This window comes from Anomalospiza imberbis, chromosome 16 (assembly GCF_031753505.1).
Source record: "Anomalospiza imberbis isolate Cuckoo-Finch-1a 21T00152 chromosome 16, ASM3175350v1, whole genome shotgun sequence".
NCBI classification, from domain to species: Eukaryota; Metazoa; Chordata; class Aves; order Passeriformes; family Viduidae; genus Anomalospiza; species Anomalospiza imberbis.
The window spans coordinates 13,823,677-13,838,174 of record NC_089696.1 but is presented as its reverse complement, the minus strand read 5'-3'; the positions used below and the strand labels follow the sequence as shown (position 1 = coordinate 13,838,174).

Below are 14,498 nucleotides of genomic sequence, written 5' to 3'. Positions count from 1 at the left end.
CCGTTTCCTTCCTCCTGGGGTTAACAGTCTCGTTTAGGGCTCTGCTGACACCTTAATCCACTGCAGTGCCAAAGCGCACGGGAAACACAGCACTTCAGGGGTGGAAATGACAACTTTACCCTGGCACTGCCATGGAGCCAGGAAAACTGCCTGGGATAGTGGGACACGGGCTGTATTTCTCACCGAGAGTTGAGCAGTTGTTAGTGTTTTGGTGGAGCAGGAACGATAGTGGGTTTAAGGTCGAAAAGAGAGTGGAGGGTGCTGATGAGCAGTTGATGGCTCAGCCTTGCTTACATCCCAACTCTCCTGGCTGGAAGGGATGTGTGTATTCTGAGCTGGTTCTCATGGTCATCCTACTCCTTTCCGTGCAGATTCCCAGCTGGAATGTCACTGCGGGGAGATTGCTCTCCCCACAGCTCCTGGCTCCAGCTGGCAGCTCCATGGCTCCCAACCTGCCGTGTGTTTGTGCCTTCAGGATAAACATTTCCTGGGCACGGGCTCTGCCCACACTTGTGATTTCCCTGGAGCGGGAGACACGGCTCCTGGACTGGGGGGTTTTGTGTTTTTTTGTGAGAACAAGTGAAAACCTGCCTTAGGAGTAATGGGATTTGGGAAAGAGGCCTTAAGTGGAACTGGGCAAGCGGGAGGTTCAGGATTAGTCTTGCTGAACGAGGATGGATGGATCCAGATCCGTCATCTCCTGCCTCCGACCCTGAGGTGTGAGAGGGTTCTTGAAATAATCCGCGCCTGTGATATCCCAGGGATGTTTCCAATCACTGGTGTTACCTTCAGGATAGGAAGCCTTCAGCACTGTGGCCCTCAGCTTGTTTCCATCTGGTTGGTGATAAAATCCACTTGGAGACATTTGCCCTTTCTGCCTCACTTTTCCCTTTCTTCCCATGGTGGTTTTTAGCAGCTGGATGCTCTCTCCTTGGTCCGGGCCAGGGCTGGGGCAGGGGTGTTGCCTCTCCCCTGAGCCTCTTGGCATGTGCTGGATGGGAACCTGCCATTCCCAACAGAAATCCATGTCCCTGCAGAGGCCCCAGCTACGGCAGGCAGGAGCGTGGCCGACTGATTCCAGCTCTGACATCATCTGCCTCAGCCCCATCCCTGGGAGGTTTGGGGCTGGAGCTGGAGCCCAGCACATATCCGGATTTGGGAGCATGCAGGAGGGGCCAAGGCCATGTGATGGAGACACCCCAAGGTCACAGACCCATGGCCCACACGTTCCAGGGATGGGTTTTTTTGGGAGGGAGGTGCTCACCATAGCCTGGGCAGGGAACAGGACTTGCTTGGGGACTTGTACAACCCTCTGGCACCTTGGGCACGGCTGGGCTGGGTGGTATTTCAGTTCTAAGCCGTGGACATCTCCCAGCCATGAGTCTCACCCAGGGGTCTCCTCTTCACCCTCCAAAGACCCTGCTGATCCAGCACCAGCCATCTCCATCACCAGAGTCCCAACCCCACCAGCTCCTGCGGCTCCTGGGACACTGTTACCATGGCAGGACATGGGGACAGGGCATTACTACTGCAGAACTTTAATTTGCAGGGCGCCAGGCCTGCCTGGAGCAGATATCCGACATTCTGTGGGTCAAATCCTGCTGGGTGCAGGGTCCAGAGCATCAGCAGTCTGGGAAACCTCCCCTCCCCCTCACTAAATCCCTTCCCCGGCGCAGGACAGTAGGTTACGGGACTCGACCAGAGGTTGGATTTAAGGAGATTACAATTTCTCCCCCAGGATAATCTAGAAATTCAATTAAAACTCTCTGTCTCCTGCCCGGGCTGCAGCAGGGCCCCGGGGCACCCTGTGCCCTGCAGCCATGGCCGGGGAGCGCTGGGGTCCCCCCGGGCACACACCAGGTAAGGGCTGACCCCTTCCCCGGGATCTGGCTGAGCCCCCCCCCGCCTGGGGAGTAGCTGGGGCTCTGCCCCTTCCCAGGCCGATTTCCTGGGATATTTACAGCCATCCTCTGAGCCAGGGCAGCTGGGGGGGCTGTGGGGGTCTGCAGGGGGCTGTGGGGAGAGGTAAGGGGGTACCCCAGAGGTTTGGGTGGGTGTCATGTGGACAGGGCAGTCTGGCTGGGTTTCGGGGCATCCTTTGGCAGCCCCTGATGCAGGTGGTCCCTGCCAAGGTCTGTGACCCCTTTGCCCTCATCCTTCCCTCAGCCATGTCCCACTGTCTGGGTGTACGGATGTGAGGGGATGGAAAAACAGCTTGTGTTTTCCAGGAGAATGAGATGGGAATTCAGGAGCTGGAGGGGCGGCAGGGCTGGCTGTGGGTTGGGGTGACCGTGGGTGTTGTGGCATTCCCAGATCCCTCTGGCAGTGTCCTGCAGCCGGGCAGGGGGACAGCACCCGGGAGCAGCAGGGGTGGATGTAGAGCCCCGGGGCCCTGTCACTGCAGGGTGTGGGTGCTGGAACAGGGATGAGTGCTGGAGCTGGAACAGACGTGGAGGCAAGCTGGATTGGGGTGCTCAGCCCCCACATCACACCACGGAGTGCGGGGCCAAATGGATGCTCAGTGCAGCCTCTGAAAGGCTCTTTCCCAGGATCTCTGTGATCCAGGGCACATTTAGCACGAGTTTTAGGGTGCTTAAGCACAAGCCCATCACCCCACAGAGGCCACCTGGCCCCAGTGGTGACGAATGTGCACGTGGCTCTTTTTCCTGCTCCCGTACCCGTGGCATCCACACGTGGCTCAGGGGGACAGGGATGAGCCAGCATCTCTCCAGGCACCCTGTCAACTCCGGTCCTGCCACCAAGGGCCTTCCTTGTCCCACGTGCCTCAGTTTCCCTTCTGCATGTGCCACCAAGGCTTGCAGACAGCGATTTCTCAACTGCTTGTTGGAAAGAGAGAGTACAAAGGGTCCTGGGGAGGGGTGTGTGCCCATGGCTGTTTTCCTCCCGTGTCCTTTCCAAAATGGAGCAGTTTTTTCTCATTAGGGATGCACTATGGTGGGAACCTCTTTCCTGTCCTCCCTGGCAGTGGAGGGGAAACAGGGGACCATTCATTCTCATTTATTCTTTATATGTCCTGGCCTGGCCTGCCTTGTGCTGACCCTTAATTTTTTGGCAGTGCTCAAAGACACGGCATTGTAGGAGGGAATTATTCAGGCGTTGCTGCTGCCCTGGTGTGGCTTGGGGAGCTTCCAGCCCCTGAGCTGCCTCCCCTCGGTTTGTGGGTCCCTGGTGAGGGGTGGCTTTGTCGGGACGGGGTGAGCAGGGGATATTTGGGCTCTCTCGGCTGTGCCGCACACAGAGCTCCCTCCTCGCCGCTGACATTGCTGTCCTGCTGCTGGGGCATGAAGGGCATCGCCGCGGGAGATAGCGGCGTTATCTCCCGGCGCAGGGCAGCGTTATCTGCGGCTCAGGGCAGGCAGCAGCACCGAGTGTGACCCGCTCACGCCGTCCCCTCCCGGCCGGTCACCTCTCCTGCCCCGCGAACAGGGGACCTGCAAACTCATCATCCCCAAACTCAACTCCTCCGAGTCCCCAGCTGAGCACAGCCCAGTTGTGCGCACAGTCCCATGAGGAAATCCACGCTGGGAGGGTGCAAGAGGCGGTGGCAGCCGGAACGCGTCCCCTCTAGAGGCGCAGGGAAAGGTGTGATGATAAATCGCATTGACACATTCAGCCGGCTCTAACTAAATGACTTCCCCGGCACCCAGCACATTTTCCCAGCGTGCTGGCTGTTCCGAATATTGTTGTAACATTTAACATCCCCTTTTAAGAAAAAAAGTAAAATAAATAAAATTAACTGTGCAGTTGGCAGATTGCTGGAGACGCTCGGGTTCTCGGCGGGGATCCGCTCCGCGGTGGGAGCTGGGTTGCTGCAGTTTCGTGGCAGGAGTTGTTGCCTCCCTTGTCAGCTCATTAGCTGGGGCAGTCCTGCCTTCCGAGCCGCGGGGAGCCGGGGCCGCTCATTCCCGAAACTCGTATTATGAGCCTGTTTTGTTTCCTCCACGCTGACGCTGTTAGCTCTGCGCGGGACGCGTGGCACCAACAGCAGGGGATGGTCCCGGTCCTGCCCCACACCCAGCGTGGGTTTGCCTGCCCTGGAGCTGGGCTGGAATGGGATTAACGGGCAGGGATTGTCAGGGAAGTTTTGATTTTGTTCCTGTGAGGGAAAACTGTGACAGGCAGGTTTGTGGAACTCCTGGGAAGCCGGCAGGAAGGGGGATGTACCTCCAGGAACACCTCTGGCAGCCCCCGGGGCAGTTCTGGCTGTGGGGAGGTGCCAGGGTGGTGCTGGAGGATGCACTCCTGAGCCAAGGAGATGCAAAGTGACCACGGGGATGTTGTCCCCGGCTGGTCCCCTGTCAGAGCCCGTCCAGCCGCGGCTTTCCGTGCGTTTGCATGAGCCCTCTCCCAGCCTGAGCCTCCCGCAGCGGCAGCGTGGGGCTCCAGCCTTCAAATTTAAACCAAACCAGAAATTCAGCTTTCAGCGAACTCGAGAAAGTGTATTTCCAAACAAAACTGTGCTAAATAAAGGACGAGCCGCAGGCGGCCGCCTGCTCCGGCACATCCACTTTGCTGCCTTTATTTAGCTGCCGTATTTAGACGGGGGGTCTGTCCCCCAGGAGCTTCGGGAAGGGCTCGGTCCGGGAATGTGGGGTCCCAGATGGGAAAGGGGCTGTGTCACAAGAACGTCCCTGTACCCAAAACAGAGATGGCTCCTGGGATCTGTCCTGGCATCACCCCGCAGCAGAGGGGTCCCTGAAACTCTGTTTGGAAAGGGAAAAGAAGGGAAAAGAAGGGAAAAGAAGGGAAGGGAGGGAGGGAAGGGAGGGAGGGAAGGGAGGGAGGGAAGAAAAGGAAGGAAGGAAAGGAAGGAAGGAAGGAAAGGAAAGGAAGGAAGGAAAGGAAAGGAAGGAAGGAAAGGAAGGAAAGGAAGGAAAGGAAGGAAAGGAAGGAAAGGAAAGAAAGGAAAGGAAGGAAAGGAAGGAAAGGAAGGAAAGGAAGGAAAGGAAAGGAAGGAAAGGAAGGAAAGGAAAGGAAGGAAAGGAAAGGAAAGGAAGGAAAGGAAGGAAAGGAAGGAAAGGAAAGGAAGGAAAGGAAGGAAAGGAAGGAAAGGAAGGAAGGAAAGGAAGGAAGGAAAGGAAGGAAGGAAAGGAAGGAAGGAAAGGAAGGAAGGAAAGGAAGGAAGGAAAGGAAGGAAGGAAAGGAAGGAAGGTAAGGAAGGTAAGGAAGGTAAGGAAGGAAAGGAAGGAAAGGAAGGAAAGGAAGGAAAGGAAGGAAAGGAAGGAAAGGAAGGAAAGGAAGGAAAGGAAGGAAAGGAAGGAAGGAAGGAAGGAAGGAAGGAAGGAAGGAAGGAAGGAAGGAAGGAAGGAAGGAAGGAAGGAAGGAAGGAAGGAAGGAAGGAAGGAAGGAAGGAAGGAAGGAAGGAAGGAAGGAAGGAAGGAAGGAAGGAAGGAAGGAAGGAAGGAAGGAAGGAAGGAAGGAAGGAAGGAAGGAAGGAAGGAAGGAAGGAAGGGAAGGAGGGATGGAAGGAAGGAAGGAAGGGAAGGAAGGAAGGGAAGGAGGGATGGAAGGAAGGAAGGAAGAGAAGGAGGGATGGAGAAAGGGGTGCAGGCAGGGGGGAACAGTGATGGGGACGAGGAGCCTGAGGGTCCCTGGAAACTCCACCACAGGTGAGGGCAGCTCTGCTGCCTCCACAGTCACCCGGGCACAGCTCCCCTTCCAGCACAGTTAATCCAGACCCCAGCTAATCCTCTCACAGGTCACTGGGAGCTCATTGCGTTTTGTTCACTTCTCAAATGCATCTAGAATTAATTTAAAAAAACCCAACTCTAAATTCCTCTTGTGGCAAAAACATTTGGTGTATTGCCCTGGGGTGAGCCAGAGGGGTGATAAAGGAGCAGCCTTTTCTGGTCCAAAATGCTCACATCTCATTAAAAAAAAAGAGGAGAAACATTAATGGATACAGCCAAGATGGACAGGCGGAAGACTCGGGGTGGGAGACCAGGTTGGTGCTGACCTGACAGATCAGCTCTGCAAGGCTGCTTTGGTCCTGTTTCACTTCCAGGGACTATAAGATTGTAAATATTTACTATTAATATTAACTGTTTGTGCCTATTTTAATCTCCCCTGTGGCTCCAAAGAGGGAGAGGCTCTCATTCCGTGTGTGAGCAATCCCTTGGTCTGCCGAGATGCCAACAAACCCCTGTGGCTCTTGAAAAATCAACTTTGGGCATAAAAATGGTTGTGCTTGGATTGCAGCAGGGGGAAATGTGTATAAGGTGGTGGCACACGTGGGTCTGTGTCCAGCAGCTGGGAGGTTTGGGCAGGCTTTAGTGCTCCTGCTTGTGGTGCAGTGCTTCTGGAGGGTTTCTTGATTCTCAGGCTGGATTTGGGGAGAATTTCAGTAAAAGGCAGGGCAGGGTATCATTGTGAGCCGGGATGATGCAGCCCCAGGCAGGCTGTGCCTGGCAGTGCTCCCTGGCACTGGCTGGCCCTGGACACTGTGTAATGGAAAGGGTGTGTTTGTCCCATCGTGTCCCCGGGCACTGGAGCTGATTGCAGGAATCGACCGCATCGATCGGGCCGGTGGATCCGGCACAGCGTGTCCACCCCGGCGGCTTCACTGCGCTTCAGGCATGAGCTGGGCTATCACGGGGGGCTCTGTACCCACTCCCCCACCACGCTGCTGCCCTGTGCAGGTCTCACTACCAGCAAGGTGGTTCCATCCTCAGTGGCACATCCCACAGCGCTAAATAATAGGGTGACCTGTGCCAGGGGGTGGTGTGTGGAGAGTTCCTGTGGTGCCATCTCTTTGAGGTGCTTGGGATGTGCCGCATGGCTTCTCCACAATCCTGTCCACTCCCTGATGTAGCCCCACATGGGGCTGAGGGGGTCCAGCCACCTGGCAGAGTGGGTTCCCCCACCACGTGCTCACCTCCACCAGGGAGCCCACCAGGCTTGGGCCACCTCTCCCATGCCCATGTCACCTCTCTCCCAAGCAAAGCTGAGTGTAGGTCCTTGACCTTGCAGCTGAGCCTTCCAGAAGGGACCAAAAGAGCTCCCCATTCCCCAGTGGCAGTTGTTCCTTCATGAGACTTGGCCAGCTAAACCCGTCTGTGACCGTGGATGGCTCCATGTCCCAATGGATACATTGGGAAAGTTGCTCCTCAGGACATCTGCCCTGAGCCTTCTCCAACCAGATGCATGTTGGCTGTGTCCTCTCCCATCCCCGGGCAGGGGGACAGAGGTTAAATCCACATCTCCCTGTGCTTTCCCTCGAGCCCAGAAGAGCTGGTGCTCTGAGGTCGATGCTGGGCTGGGCGTCGATCCATCTGGCACGGGCAATGTGAACTGATGGAGCCGCTTCCAGGAGTACCTTTATTGGTATCTGTGTCCCACGGAGAACAGCTCAGCCTCTCTGCTTTCCCCTCTGGTGGCAGAGCTCGTGGGAAAAGTGAAGTGGAGAAACTCCAGGTTTTTCATCTGCTGGAGTTGTTGAGTGTCCCACAAATGCAGTAAGATTTGTTCATTCACTTCGTATCATGAAAGAAGAAACTCTAACACCTTCTCCTTTCCTCGATGTGTTTTTTGAGATCAGCCCAGACAAGGAAGGGAGAATTAGAGCAGTGTAGGAGGTTGTCACTCAACATGCAGCCCCATCAGAACCATTGGCCAAGCAGCCCTCTGGGTCCCTGTGCCATGAGTGGTAACGGCCCTGTCTTTGTTTTCTCATTGCAGAGCCTCTCACAGGATCCACGTAGTGACGTGGCAGCCAAGACGTGGAAGTTTGGGACTTCTCTTCCACCGCAGCAGAATTTGGGGGGTGGGCAGGGGTGGGTCAGGGGGACACTGGGAGTCGCAAGACCCTTCACCTTCACTGTGGTCTTGGCTCAGGGATGACAACGGGCAGAGTCAACCCTTACAGCATTGTGTCCTCCGAGGAAGACGGGCTGAGGTTGACCACCATGCCAGGTATCAACGGCTTTGGCAATGGGAAAATCCACACCAGGAGGAAATGCAGGAACAGGTTTGTAAAGAAGAATGGTCAGTGCAACGTGGAGTTCACCAACATGGATGATAAGCCACAGAGGTACATTGCAGACATGTTCACCACGTGCGTTGATATCCGCTGGAGGTATATGCTCTTGCTCTTTTCCCTGGCATTTCTGGTGTCCTGGTTATTGTTTGGGCTGATTTTCTGGCTAATTGCACTCATTCATGGAGACCTAGAAAACCCGGGTGGAGACGATACTTTCAAGCCTTGCGTTCTGCAGGTCAATGGCTTTGTGGCTGCTTTTCTGTTCTCCATCGAGACCCAAACGACGATTGGGTACGGCTTCCGCTGCGTGACTGAGGAGTGTCCGCTCGCCGTCTTCATGGTGGTGGTTCAGTCCATCGTGGGCTGCATAATCGACTCTTTCATGATTGGTGCAATAATGGCAAAAATGGCCAGGCCCAAAAAACGGGCCCAGACATTACTTTTCAGCCATAACGCAGTAGTGGCAATGAGAGATGGAAAACTCTGCCTGATGTGGAGAGTTGGGAACCTACGGAAAAGCCACATAGTAGAAGCCCATGTACGAGCTCAGCTAATTAAGCCCAGGATCACGGAGGAAGGGGAGTACATCCCGCTCGACCAAATAGACATTGACGTGGGGTTTGATAAAGGCTTGGACCGTATTTTCTTGGTGTCTCCCATTACCATTCTCCATGAGATCAACGAAGACAGCCCCTTGTTTGGGATCAGCCGCCAGGACTTGGAGACAGATGACTTTGAGATTGTCGTCATCCTGGAGGGCATGGTAGAGGCCACAGCCATGACGACGCAAGCTCGGAGCTCCTACCTGGCCAGTGAGATACTGTGGGGCCACCGCTTCGAGCCCGTCTTGTTCGAGGAGAAAAACCAGTACAAAGTAGACTATTCCCACTTCCACAAAACCTACGAGGTCCCGTCCACGCCCCGTTGCAGCGCCAAGGACTTGGTGGAGAACAAATTCCTGCTGCCCAGCACCAACTCCTTCTGCTATGAGAACGAGCTGGCCTTCATGAGCCGTGACGAGGAAGAGGAAGACGATGACAGTCGGGGTCTGGAGGACCTCAGCCCGGACAACAGGCACGAGTTCGACAGGCTTCAAGCCACAATAGCGTTGGATCAGCGGTCATACAGGAGGGAGTCGGAAATATGACTCTTGGTCCTTCCGTTGACTTTTCCAAGGGTATTTTTTTTCCTCCTCTAACCTCTTCCCCTACAACCCGCTCAAATTATGCAGAACAATGCAAGTGCCATAGGAATGCTTGAGAAATTAGTATCGTTCATAGTTTTCAGTTTCATCGCAATAACCACTGAGCGGTCTGCAGAGGGGACGGTGGCAGGCCACGGTGCGTCCCCCGCGCCCAGCGCCCGCGGCAGGGCCCACGGCTCTGGGGGATGGATGGACAGATGGATGGATGGACAGAAAGAAGGATGAGAAGAGGAGGGTCCGTGGGGTGCGGGCAGGTGCCTGCCCTGCGCAGCCCCGTGGGGCTATGCTCCCCGCGGGGAAAACGCCAGCGTTTTCCTGGAGCCAAGCACTGCGAGATCCAAAAAGAGGAAATATCAGGAAACAAATCTTACTCTCTTTCTCTCTTTCTTTTCTTTTCTTTTCTTTTCTTTTTCTTTTATTTTTTAACTGAGCAGCAACAACAAAACAATTGCTCCTTCGGCAGGCGGTCTGGTTCAGTTGCACAAGAACAACACTTGAAATAACATGCAACATTAATGTACTTCTTTTTAATTTGGGAAAAAACGGGGGAGGGAGGTGAGAGGGTTTTTAATATTTTCACCGCACCGTTTGGGAGACTGTTTACCAAAATAATAATAATAATAATTATTATTATTATTATAACAATAATAATAATATTAAATCTGAAAGAAGTCATTCAGTATTTTTAAAAAATGAACAAGGGAATGAAGAAGCCACTGGGGTCTTTTGAGGGGGTGACTTGTTGGGTAAATGCAAGAGCTTAAAGTTAAGATTGCATCCAATTTTGGGGTGTTTTTTTTACCACTGGCATGGCTTCAAATGCAGAAAACAGATGTAAGTGACTGTAGGTCCGAGGCAGTGAAAAAAGTGGAATTATTAACAAAGGAGATAATAAGGATAAGCAGAGCTGTGAGAGAAAAAAACACTGTAAACACAGTAATTAGCCAATTTCTGGAAATGTTGGATTTTGGGGTGGAAATGGGGTCTGGAACATCAGCTGCTGAAGTGTTGGGTCTCCCCCAACATCTCTGATGGGGAATTCATAAGGTTCACCATAACTGGGACATAACAGTGAAAAGCACAAAAATGAGAGTGGAGAGCTCTCAAAATTGGGTATTTCCCCACTTTTCTGACCAATTTGGTATTTTTCTTCATTGAAGAATATTTTCAAACATGGAAATCAATGGGAAAGTCATCTTGTTGGGCTGCACTTCTAGTCCTGGAGCTGTGTCCGTGCCAGGCTGGGCTTCATGAATTCCCAGCCCACCAGAGAGTCCTGCTTCAGATGTTCTCCCCAAAACAACAGATGCCAGTTGAGAAAATCACCCCATCTTGCGCTTCAGCCCATCCCCGTGTCCCAGCCTCAAGGTGGATTGTGCCTTAGAGATGCGAACTCATCCCATGTCCCAGCCCTTCTCCACAGCCCCCATCCTGCATCCCCCCCTCTTGCTCTGCAGCACCCACATCCCATCATCCACCGCCTTTCAGGCTGGCCTTGGTGACAACCTTTAGCTCTGGCACAAGGCAAAGCACCCCACGCACGGGAAGCCTCTGGTCCTGCCCTGCTCTGCACAGAGGCCAGGTGTCAGGCAGGTGCAGGTTTGTGGGTCCCTTCATCTGGCTGTGCTGCTCATTGGTGCTCTGGGAGCCAAAATCTGTCTCCCTGTGGCCATGGGAAAGGCTTTGTACCCATGGGCATCCCTCATCTGACCCTGGGCATGGAGCCCTTGGGGAGAGGGCTCAACAGCAGGGTCCTCCACAGCATTTTGGGTGTGCTGGGCTCCCGGTGCTTTTCCCCGCACAGCCCACACCAGGGAAGCCGTGTCTTGGGGTCAGGACTTGCTGTGGTGTGTCCAAACATGGATGGCAGAAGCAGGATTTGTCCTGTCTCCCCATCCCCATCTTCTTCTCGCCAAGGGCTCGGGGAAGGGCTGTCCCGAGTGTCCCACTGCCTTGTGCCACCGAGCACCATGCTGGGGACCGGGACATCATCCCTGCAGAGCTTCTTCCCACCAGTGTCTGTCACCATCACCCCCCACTGCCCACCAAGGGGCTGCTCTGTTTTTGGCTTCCTCTAAAGACCACTGGGAGAAGACCTTCTCCAGGGGCAGCACTGGGAGGCAGCTTTTTCAGCACTGAATGCCCCAAATGCGTTGTCCCCAAAAGTGGGAACACGTAGGGACGTGCCATTGAGCTCCAGCCATGACATTTATGTTTCTAAGGCAGTGAAGGCGGATGCCATCCCATCTCCAATCCCTTTGCTCCTGGGGGGATGCTTTTACCCCCTGCTTTTTTGCACCACAGCATCTGGGGGGTGGGAAGGATGGAGGGGGGGGGCAGAGAGATTTTGTGTGAGCACTACTTATTTATTTTTTTAAAACAAATGCTTTTAAGTGGTTTTAGGTTCTTTTGAATAAATAATAATTATTAAAAATATAAAAGGTGCACATCTTGCTGCTGTAGAGTTCTCAGAGGGTTAACTTCTTTATAAATATATATATATATCACAGTAAATATTTGTATAAAAATGAAAGAGAAATAGAGATGTCTTTAAGTAAATTATTGCTTTTAAAGAAACTTCTATGATTGTACAGTGTTACCTGGGAGAATAGAATAATATATACAGATGTATTTTTAAACTGCTGTGTAGGAGGATGTGAACTGGGACAGGGAGAGCCTGTGGCTGGCACAGTGAGGGGATTCCGGACCTTCCCTGGCCCTTGTTCACACACCCCCTGCCCCAAACCCTGCTAGTGAGGGTCTAGCTCTGGTGAGATGTCCTATATCTACTGTATATTCCTTGTCCTGACCATGGACCACACCGGTACATAGTGTATAAATATGATTTTTGCCTACCTGTGAGAGCTCAGAGCTACTGGTCTTTTTTCCTGCCACCAAGGAGCATCGGGAAGGCTGCCCAGCCATAGCTTAAATGCCATCAATTGTCAAAGAAAGGGGTAAAAAAGAAAACAAAACAAAGGTGGGAAAAGCCCAAGTTCAGCACTTGGGTTTCCTTAGGGGGCTGGGAAGGCACAGGGATGCTTTAGGGGTGTGGGTTTTTGTGGAGTGGAATCCCTGTGGGAAGGGGCTTGGAGACGAGCAAGGTGAAATGTCCCCCCCCAAAAAAAACAGCCGCCGGCCATTTCCTCCAGCAAGCCAGCTCCATCCCTGGAGTTCACTCCGGCGTTACGCTTGATCCTTGTAGGATGGCAGGGGTCCGAGGAAGGAGAGTGCCGCTAATCCTCTTGGCCAGCATCCCGCAGGGATGCCCCGGGCCGGGACTCGTGGCAGCAGCTCCCCAAGCCGGGGGTCGGGGCTGGACCTGCTGCTGCTCCAGTTTGGCCTCACCCTACACAACTCCCCAGTGAGGGCAGAAAGCAGCCGCATCCCCGAGCCCCAAATCCACCTCTGGGAAGAGCATCCTGTGCCCCGGGGGGTCCTCACTCGGCCGGGGGCCATCGGGACGAGCCTTAGCTTCTCATCGCCGAATTTAGTGCACTTTGTCTTTTAGGGCTGGGACAATCACTTAGTGCTCAACCTTTCGCGATTCGGTGCCTGCTTGACCTTCAAACCTTTTGTAGGAGATGATTTCAGAGCCACCTTTTCTATCTTTAATAAGGCAGAACAAATACGTTTATTTTTAAACCCTCCTGCTCTTCCCTTTCCTCTCGTGCTGACAACCAAAAGAGTCTCCTCTGTGTGTGTGTGTGTGCGTGTGTGTGTGTGTGTGTCCTCCCATTTCTTGCACACAGAAATGAGCGTGTGGCAGCTGTGGCCACACATCCTGCTCTCCCACCCCCCAATTCAGGAATGCTGCCACGGGGGGGGTTGGCACAGGGCAGGATCCAGATGCATCAGGAGCAGGGACAGGACGTGGGACAGCGCCCAACCCGATGCCACCCATCCCCTCGCCCACCAGCTGTGCACATCTGTCCTGCTGCCCACTCCCAGGGCACCTTCTCCCCTCCATCTCCCCCCCCAAACACACCCCAGTGCTCCCCCAGGCTTGGCCCCACGTGGGTTTGGGGATAGAGACCCGGTACCAGTTCACAGGGCAGGTTGGCAACTGGGAGCACTGGTTTCCCAGGGATAAAACGCTGAATCTGTTCGCTGGGGCAATGGTGGTAGAGAAGCTGAGGGATGCAATGAAGTATCTGTACCTTTTCCACCTCTGGTGTTTCTCTGTCTCATTGCACATATATTTGAGATATATGTGACAATGTATATATATATTTGTAAAATGTATTTCAGATGACAGAACTGGCCAATTTTATGTTATTTTAAATATATTATATATATTATATATAAGAGTCTCCAAAAGATATAAATAGACTAGATAAAATAATATAAATATGTAATAAATGTATTTTGATCTATTTAAAATATCTCGCGTCATGCTGTATATTTTAAAGATCATAGTGAAGTGTCTGCCTGTAGCCAACTTCCAACGTGTTTCCAAGTCTGTCAGTTGTCACACACAGGATATGTGGAGCAAACTTTGAGCGAGACTGGGGCCAGCACGACGAAGAGAGATTATTTTTAAGATCCTTTTAGCAAAATACCCATCCTGTTGCCTTTAGGCAGGAGCAGAAAACACACATCTGAATTTTTCTTGGGAGGATAATTTTCCTCCCAGCTGGAGGAATGCTCAGAATCATGGGGGGGCTCTGCAGAGGCCCCCCCAAATGCAGCCCCCCACCCGGGTACCACTCGCTCCAGTGGCTCTGCCCACGGGAATGGAGCGCAGCCATGCAGGGAGCCCGGAGATGGGAAGATGTGTCTGGAGCCCAGGCAGAACGAGCCCAGTCATCCAAAACCGACTCAACAAATCTTCCCAGAGCGACCTTGGTCCCCTTGGGCCCTGGAGGATCTATTTCCTTTGGGCACTGCCTCCTGTGGTGACCTCAGGGGACATCACGCCATGTCCAAGTGACAGTTTGAATGTCTTTAATGGTCACGGCTGGAGGGAAGTGGAGACAGTGTGCGAGGTGCTATTTACAGAGAGGTTAATGGCCTGGTGCACACAGAGTCCCTGGATTTGCCATCCTGGATTTTCCTCCTGGCTTTCACACCTGGCTGCCACAGGAAATGGGGCTCATGTGCTGAGATAACCTGGGGAAATTATCCATCATCATTCCCCAGGCTGGGCATGGGCTGAATCCAGTTCAGGTGACCGGTGGCTGATCATTTCCACCCACCAGTAATGGTCTGTTGGGTCCCATCAGCTCCATCCCCTTCACCATAAGGAAGTTTTTTATTCATTAAAAAAAAAATCCCCACCAGCCACTCACTCTA

The 14,498-nt window shown here is 53.3% G+C and overlaps 1 protein-coding gene across 1 annotated transcript in view; it reads left to right on the top strand.

The window, feature by feature from the left end:
• The window catches only part of KCNJ12 (potassium inwardly rectifying channel subfamily J member 12), a 34,238-nt gene extending 22,061 nt beyond the window's left edge, over positions 1 to 12,177 (top strand). Inside the window, exon 2 of the mRNA XM_068207177.1 lies at positions 7,699 to 12,177. Within this exon, the coding sequence (XP_068063278.1) occupies positions 7,857 to 9,146 (1,290 nt within the window). The 5' untranslated portion in view covers positions 7,699 to 7,856 and the 3' untranslated portion in view covers positions 9,147 to 12,177. The remainder of the gene's footprint in view (positions 1 to 7,698) is intronic.
• Positions 12,178 to 14,498: the final 2,321 nt, after the last annotated feature.